Consider the following 9,481-nt stretch of genomic DNA (forward strand, 5'->3'; position numbering starts at 1 on the left):
AAAGTTCAGACATACAATTTACCTAATATCTATTGGATTGAAATGATTATTAGCTAAATTTATTACATAAAAAAGTAAAATAATAACTATAAAAAATTTATTGAAGGTCACGCTAAAATCCATAGTTATAATCTTGGGCACTAAATTCGCTGGTACCAGGTATTTGACCTTCTAATTTTTGTTAGGTTTTTAATAGCAATTACAGGTATTTGGTGTACGGTACTTGACACTTATACGTTACCAGTATTCTTGCTACTTGTTTTGATGCGTGGAAATAATTTTTTGACCTTAAACGGTTTAATTTAATTTTGAACGTCCTTGCAAGCAACTGACAGCTATTTGTTTACGCTTGGTTTGTTTAATTTTGGCCGTAAATAAATAGTAAAACGGGATTATTATTTGGTTTTTCAATTTAATTTAATTTTTTTTTTAAATTAAACTGGTTGCACATGCGTTGAGTATAAAGAGTTCTTTAACTTAAGACAGTTGCTTCTATACATTTACGTCTTGTCCTATTTTACTTTTTTTCGGAGTAGGGGCTACTTAATAACCTTCAATTTTTTTCTAATTGATTTAATTTTTTTTTGTTATCTAAAATGGCAACGCAATTAACTGCTTCCCAAAGCGAGAAGTTGAATAGGCTCACATACCAGAGAAACGCTGTTTCAAATAGTTTAAAGGAATCTTATGCTGTAGCTTTAAGTGCAAAAACAGATGAAAATTTAATTTGTGAAGTTAAGGCTAGGTATGATGACACTGTTAACGATTTTCAAACTTTTCGGGAGTTACATAATTCGATAATTGGTATGACGGCGAGTTTAGGCGATGAAGAATTTCAAAGGCAGGATGAGTTGAGGGCAGGTGTTGCAAAAGTTTTTTATTCGTTTAAATCTTTATATAATCAACTTGTAGGCAGTTCGGTCAATGCTATGGCTTTTCAACCTGCTCATAAAAGCATAAAGTTGGAACCATTAAGTCTAAAGGCCTTTACTGGTGACTTTAAAGAATGGAGAACATTTTTTGATATGTTTAATAGTTGTGTGCATAATGACTTGGAGCTTTCTGTTATTGACAAATTTAGATATTTGCTAAAATATTTAGATGGTGAACCCTTGGCTTTAGCTCGCTCTTTGCCTCTCACTGAAGATAACTATGCCATTGCTTATAATGCTTTAATAAAAAAATATGAAAATCACAGGTTAATTGCAACAAAATTTTGGAATGAAATATTCTTTTCTTCAAATTTAAGAAATGATTTTAATCTGTCAGATTTAAGTAAACTTTTAAGAACCTTTTCTGAAAATTTAGAAGCATTGAAAAACCTTCGTTATCCTGTCGATCAGTGGGATTTTATTATTTTTCATTTGTTGTTATACAAAATCGACAATAATACTAGAAATCGATTTGAACTTGATTTTGCTAATAAAAGGACAGCTAACAGTCCAAGAGGGATGCCGGCTTACTCCGATCTTTACTCTTTTCTAGAGTCCCAACTTCATGCTATACAGTCTTCAAATATTATACAGAGTGCTGTCAAAAATTATTCGAGACCATCGAATTTTAATTTTAATTTTTCTCGTTCATCTCAACCTCAGACTTCTAGAAAACCATCAGTGGCCTTTGTCTCTACTAGTGCAAATAATATTTGCTCTCTTTGTAAAGAGGATCATTTTTTGACTTCGTGCCCCAAATTTCTTTCCAAAAATCCGCATGCTAGATTTAATTTTGCTAAATCTAGACGTCTGTGTTTGATCTGCCTTAGTTCTGCTCATAATGTTAAAGATTGTACTACCTCACAGGGTTGTAATAGTTGTGGAAATCGCCATAACACTTTATTGCATTTTGCAAAAACTCACAGTACCCAAGTTAATCCATCTCCAGCTGAAGAAGTTCAGAATATGGGTGTCACAAATTTAGTTGATCATATTCCAGTAGGTACAACATTAGTGGAATCTACAGCCTCTATACCTATTCTTCCTACAGCCATTGTGGAGTTAAAGGATTCCAAGGGTATTTTTTTACCTGTTAGAGCCCTTATAGATTCTGGGGCTGCTGCGTGTTTTATTTCGAACGAATGTCTTCTTCGTCTCGGTTTGTCGTATCAAAAATACCAAATAGACATTTCGGGAATCGGAAATACTGCTCGCACTACCTCAAAGGGTATTACAGAGTGTATAATTAAACCTCATTTTTCACCGGAGCCCAAGTTTTCGATGAAGGTGCTTGTATTGCCAGAAATTTGCTCGCAGTTGCCTCATAGAATGGTAAACACAGAGCACATAAAAAACTTGGACACCTTTGAACTTGCGGATGCTCAGTTTTGGAGACCAGGTCGTATAGATCTTCTTATTGGAGCCGAGATGTTTCCCTTTATTGTTAAATCTTGTAAGCCCATGGATTCCATTGATCATCCCTTGTTTTTGGAAACTGTTTTTGGTTGGGTAATCATGGGTAATGGAAAACCTTTGGAAAATTCTTCTAATTCGTCAAGGTTATGTTTGACAGCTAATTGTTTGACATTAGAATCATTAGATGAACATTTAAAAAGGCTTTGGGAATTAGACAACATCCCTCTTAAGAAAATTGAATCCCCAGAGGCAACATTTTGTGAGGAATTTTACTCGAACACATATGCTAGAGACCCAGCTTCTAATAAGTATGTTGTTGCTTTGCCCTTCCGTATTAAAGACCATATATTTGGTGAATCCAGACATTTAGCCCTTCGTCGACTCTATTCTCTCGAAAACAGGATCTACAAGGATTCTTCATTGTTGCAAGGTTATAAGTGTTTTATGCAAGAATATTTGGATTCAGGTTATATGTCTTTAATTTCATCAAACCAGCATAATAGCAATACTTATTACATACCGCACCATTGCGTAATAAAGGAAGAATCTGTTTCAACCAAATTGCGAGTGGTCTTTGATGCTAGCATGAAGTCCTCTGCTGGAATTTCTTTGAACGACACTCTTTATGCCGGTCCAAAGCTTCATTCTGATATTGCCACTGTACTCCTTCATTTTAGATTAAATAAATTTTGTCTGATTGCAGATATCAGAAAAATGTTTTTGCAAATTTTAGTCAGGAAGGGCGATAGGCGTTTTCAGAGAATCCTTTGGAGATTTAATCGAGAGGATTTCGTACAGGAATACGAGTTAAATACTGTGGTATTTGGTGTTACTTCTTCACCATACTTAGCCAATAGGACTATACAGCAGTTAGCCATGGATGAAAAGGAATCTTTTCCAATAGCCTCGGAAATTCTTTTAAAAAACATTTTTGTGGACGACATTTTGTCGGGTTGCCAGACTCTGGATATGGCAATTAAAATTAAGGGTGAACTTACAAATTTGCTTAAAAGAGGAGGGTTTGACTTAAGGAAATGGGCAAGTAATTGTCCTGATATTCTGTCAGGCACTCCAATAGAACACCAACAGCCTATTTCATTCGATACTGAAGAGCCCTCTTGCCTAAAGGTTTTGGGTTTACAGTGGCAACCTAGTTTGGATAATTTTGTTTACCAAATTCGCGAGACATCTGGTGACGTTTGTACAAAGCGTTCAATTCTGTCTAGTTTGGCTCGGATTTTCGATCCTTTGAGCATGATTTCTCCGCTCACTATGTATGCCAAAATTTTAATACAGGATTTATGGAAATTAGGTATGGATTGGAATGAAAATTCGCCCCCTGATATTACTCGCAGGTGGAAAAGGTTTCAATCAGAACTAGGGCTGCTTTCGTCTATTAAAATTCCTAGACATATTCCTGTAATAGAGGCAGAATCCGAGGTGCACGCCCTTTGTGACGCGAGTGAGAAGGGCTATGCGGGTGTTATTTATTTTCGTGTTTTGGTGGAAGAAGAATGTCAGGTATTCTTTGTGATTGGCAAATCTAAGGTTGCTCCTTTGAAAAAAATTACATTACCTCGACTTGAACTTTGCGCGGCTGTATTGCTATCTAACTTGTTGGAATTTGTCATAGGGGCGTTAGGAGACAAACTTTTAATTTCCAATATTTATGCTTGGTCCGATTCTAAAGTGACTTTGTCGTGGATCAAATCTTCGGCTCATCGTTGGCACACCTTTGTGAGTAATCGAGTAAGCCACATCCAAGAAAGAGTCTCCCCTGAAAAATGGCGTTATGTTCCCACTGGCGAAAATCCAGCTGATTGTGCAAGCAGAGGTCTCTGCCCTGCCGATTTAACAGGTTATTCTGCATGGTTTAACGGGCCTTTATTTCTTCGTTTGTCTTCTGAGCATTGGCCCATTAATAATCATTTTACTGTCAATAATGCCGAGGAATATCTGCAGGAAGAGAAAAGAGTTGTCTTGACGTCCTTAAAACTTTTGGAAAGGGATGGGTTGTTGTATAAATATTCTTCCTTACAAAAGATTTTGCGTGTCTTAGGGTATTGTTATAGATGGGTAAAGACTTTTCGCAGGACCAAGAATAAGGAACCTCACGTAATCGGTAAATTTTGTGAAAATGATTTGCAGGAAGCCCTAATGTGTCTTGTAAAACAGGTGCAAGAAGAAGTGTTTTCCGAGGTGATATCCAACCTTCGTAAAGGAAATCCTATTTCGAAAGGATTGAGACAATTAAACCCTTTTTTAGACGAACATGGATTTCTTAGGGTCGGCGGTCGTCTCACAAACTCGACCTTGTCGTATGATAAAAAATTCCCTCTTTTATTGCCCCAAAGACACAGGCTAACCGAATTATTAATAGTAGATATTCACGAAAAACATTTACATCCTGGCTTGCGAACATTACACTCCTTTATAGTGCAGCAGTTTTGGATATTGTCCGCAAAAAGAGCAATAAATCGATGTCTATCTTAGTGTTACAGGTGTTTCAGGGTCAATCCCAAGCCTATTGTTCCCTATATGAGCGATCTACCTGCTTGTAGAGTATCTCAGTTAAAACCCTTTGAAGAAATTGGTGTTGATTTTGCTGGGCCATTTTTAGTCACATTAGGCAAATCTAGAGGCATAAAATCGCAAAAGGCTTATGTCTGTATATTTGTTTGTTTTGCAGTTAAGGCGGTACACTTGGAGCTTGTGTCAGATTTGAGCAGCAATGCATTTCTTGGAGCCTTACGTCGATTTATAGCCCGTAGGGGTCGATGTAATAAAATCCATTCTGATTGTGGCACTAATTTTGTCGGGGCCAATAGGCAACTTTTGGATTTGTTTAAGGATGCCGCGCTCAGTGAAAGGATTGAATGGAGTTTTAATCCGCCGGCAGCACCAAACTTTGGAGGCTTGTGGGAGGCTGGGGTGCGCAGCATGAAAATTCATTTAGTAAAAATAGTAGGAATGCAGGTTCTTACTTTCGAAGAGATGTATACAGTTTTATGCCATATAGAGGCCGTACTTAATTCGAGGCCATTGCACCCTGTTAGTAACGATCCTAATGATGTTACGGCTCTAACGCCCGGTCATTTTTTAACACTAGAACCACTAATTTCTCTTCCTTCAAGGGATTTTTCCAAAACCAATATTAATACCCTACAACGTTGGGAACTTGTGCCAAAGATCCAGATTGATTTTTGGAAGCGTTGGCACCGGGATTATTTGCATACGTTGCAACAACGGTCGAAATGGACAAATAAGTATCCAAACATTAGGGTCGGGGACTTGGTTGTCATTAAGGATAATTTGCGGCCGCCATTGCATTGGTTGCTTGCACGGGTGCAACAGGTTCATCTTGGATTGGATGGCATTTGCCGGGTAGCAACGGTCAAGACAAGTAGTGGTACTTTACAAAGGCCCACCTCCAAATTATGTCTCTTACCAAATATTAATTAAATTCTTCTTATAATAAATTCTTAAGCAATTTATAATTTCATTTAATTTTGTTTTTTTTTTATTTTTGATTTTTTTGTTTTGGCATTTAGTTAAAATAAATGGTTATTTTAAGGTCGGCGGTATGTTCTGTACAAATATGACCTGTATTATTATCCTTATACCCTTTAGTTTATTTATGTTTGCTTGTTGTTGCAATAGTTTGGGAAATAATTGTATGTATGCGCTCGCGTCAATATATTTATAATTTGTTATTTTGCCTATTCTTATTGCGCCTGGGTCAACCAGGCTTTCATGGTACGCAGTACCATTTGGCTCTCCCCACCAAAAAAAATGTGTATATATGGAACGGAGAGCGGACTGAGTCGCCCGAATTATTGGCGACAGAGAACACCAATTAAGGTAAATTTCGCACCTTTTCGTAACAATTTTTGGTTTTACGGTCTTTCGAAGTTGGAAATACATATTCCTACGCGATAATTAAACCTCGCCGGATAAGTGTAAAAACAAATGCAAATGTAGGTTTTAGTGATAGTTTTCCGTACTATTAACTGTTTCTAAAAAAATGTTTTATAGTATATCAAAAAGCATAACTTTTTTATGAGATGTGACACCCGCATATTTTTTCACCATTATGAAATTAGAATGAAACAGGGAAGTTTTTAAACTAATGGTCATGATAAAACATTTATTATTTCTTTTACAGGGTAAGAACAAAATAAATACTAATTAAGTGAAAAAGCAATAATCCTGGAAAGTCCCCGTATTATTTCCACACTAAAGAAGAACTGTGAAAAAGTGATTACTGTCCTAAGGCATTTCATGATTGGACATTATTATAAAGTTATTAAAGTTAGACAGATATTGTCACTGACCTAAGTTAGATTTTTTGAAAAAATTTGGTCAGATTCTTTGAAAAATTTTAAAATTCGCTTATAACTTGAAAACCGTAAACATTTCACTAAGGTCATATTGACATATTTCGATAGCCCATAGGAAGACCAGTTAAAAGTTTTTACAAGTTCATCGGATATCCTGTATATACATATTATTATAATAATTAAATTGCTGACTTACACAGAGTCACAAAAAAGCACAATATAATCAAATAAAACCTCATCTAAGGCCATAAAATTCCACGTCATAAAACAAATGTTCAATCTACGGCTCAATTTCGGAAACAATCTTGTAAACTATTTTTACCGTAATACGGTTTCGGCCTCTCTGGCATTCGGGATTGATTTATTCCAGACTGGTTGCCACATGCAGGTCACGACTCCACACATCATACGGCGGGCTGGTGTCAGCCCGCAACCCGTAACTAATGTCTTTCTATATCAGAAATGTAAATCGAAGGAAACTGATATGGCCTAGGGAGGGATTCATCCTTATGGTGGCGTCATGCCGATCCAGGAAATACGTTTTGGTTTGTACAGTTTACTTCTGGATATTTATAGAATTTATCTTTAATGTCTATTGCTGGTTTGCTTGTAAAATGTCTTTAAAAGGTTTTTTTGAATATCTTATTTATTTTTAGTTGTTTAGGGGAATCCTTATAACTATATAGCGGTCGATGATCTTCTGAGAAAATATAAAAGATTTTTTTTTAGGGACTGTTTAATTTTTCTATAGATAAGCTCTCCACAAAAATATATCTGATACAGTCACATTCAGTTTGATAATTAAGCCGATTCCCTTTGTATCTGTGTATATATCCCTTTGTATTTATCTTGTATCTGAAAAAGGTAAATTTTACCCTCATTTGCTGGAATAGTGTATAAGTTGGTAATATTATTAATGATAACATACGAAATATGGAACAATGCAGTAAAACACAAAAGAACGAACTGGTGAGAATAAACACACAAAAATGTTTAACTTGTGTAAAATTATCTTAATGTAAAATCTATGTTTGCTGGACAATTAAAAGATATTGCAAAGGCTTTAGCAGGAGTCTCAAATTGAAAACCTGTAGGACCAGCTAGAGTTCACATCTATTGGTAGAAATAATTTATGTCAATCCACCCACATCTACAAATCAACTATATCCAAGTGGCCGATGAAATTTAGATGCACAGTTGTAAAACCCTTTGATGAAGGTTGTAGCTTATTTAAAGAGTCTGCGGTCGTAGAGGCATGTTAGTTTACATCGTACTGTTATAGCCGAGTGTTATAATTAAGATCAATTAAGTGATAGTGATAGTAAGAAGTATTTTCTCAATTTTGTGGAAAAGTGTTGGCCTTGAAAAATTATTTTTCTATTGCAAGGAACTTTAGTTTTAACAGTTTTATTTTGCATTCAATAGATTTCTAGAAAAAAAATTAAGGCTAAAATTATAAACATTTTTCTACGGGTACCTCACGACTTCTTGCAAAAGACTTTTTTTGGGAAAATTAAGTCTAAATTTTTTCTAATACATTACTCAAAAAGTTTTTTACACTTTTTTTAACCCTGGAATGCTACACTTATTTCCGACTCTGCATCTGCTACACGGGGGTACAACCGTACCCCAAATAAAACACGTCGTATTTTATAAAATAATAACTCTAAGTAATAATAACTAACCGAGTCTCTAAGAACACTTTTAATGCACATCCATAATAAAATGTTCATGCGGCACACACTGAGCATATTTTTTTTGATGTTGCAAACACACGAACTTTTTGCATACAGCACAGCTCACTCTCGATTTTCGATCCTCTCTTCTGGGACAAAGCATACACCTACCCACTGTTGTTGTAAGCCTAGTAGGTACTTCTTCTGAAATGGTTATCTTGAGGACCCTACATATAGTTTCACGGAGTTCGCGCCTCAAAGTTGGAGCTTCCAAATGACTCATCATGTGCGGTCTGACCAGGTCAAGGACAAGCTTCTTGAGGTATTCTCTCCTGTGCTTTACAATTTCTTTATTCACTTCACCAAAACCACGCAAAATAATCATTGAATTATATCCCAGAATATCCAACAAATTATAGAACACACATAATGGCCAGCGACGTGTTTTTCTACCAGTAGAATAAGTGTTGCACAACTGGTCTAAAGTATCCACTCCTCCTTTTGTAGAATTATAAAATTGAATAATTTCTGGTAACTTGGTTGTAAATGGCTCATCACCTTTTTCGTGCATTGTCGAAAGCATAATTACTGCTTTTTTAGCACTCTTGGGTGGACAGTATGAGAACAGTGTCAGATGTCTACTGTAGCAAAACCTGGCAGAATTTTGATTCTTTTCTTTGAGTTCCAAAAACGACTCAGGAATTTCTTTTTTATTTCTTCTCACAGTACCAACAATGGTAATTTTCCTCTTCAAAACATGTTTCGCGATCTCAATAGAAGTGAACCAGTTATCCATGGTCAAGTTCCTATTTGTTCCTTGGACAGAACTGGTTAGCTTATTACAGTAATATTGAGTTACAGGAACATTAGTTGGTGTGGAACCTTTTCCTATATAAATTTCAGCATCAGGTGCAAAAGCTGTTTTGGCATCACAGTACAACACAATTTTGATTCCGTATTTATTGGTCTTTGAAGGGATGTATATTTTAAAAGGACATCGCCCTCTAAAACCAACCAATAGTTCATCAATTGTAATATATTCTGAAGGAGTATATAGGTTTTTCATTTTAACGATTGACCTCTCAAATACCTCTCGAAAAGCTGCAAGCTTATCAGT

The 9,481-nt window shown here is 35.8% G+C and overlaps 1 protein-coding gene across 1 annotated transcript; it reads left to right on the forward strand.

Annotated features, from left to right (window-relative positions):
* Positions 1-596: 596 nt before the first annotated feature.
* On the forward strand, positions 597-4,841 carry LOC126750080 (uncharacterized). Its single transcript, XM_050459581.1, has 3 exons — positions 597-861; positions 913-1,198; positions 1,763-4,841. Exons 1-3 carry the CDS (start codon positions 597-599, stop codon positions 4,839-4,841), a joined length of 3,630 nt encoding a protein of 1,209 aa, XP_050315538.1.
* The last annotated feature ends 4,640 nt before the right edge of the window (positions 4,842-9,481 follow it).

This window comes from Anthonomus grandis, chromosome 2, assembly GCF_022605725.1.
Source record: "Anthonomus grandis grandis chromosome 2, icAntGran1.3, whole genome shotgun sequence".
Lineage (NCBI taxonomy): Eukaryota > Metazoa > Arthropoda > Insecta > Coleoptera > Curculionidae > Anthonomus > Anthonomus grandis.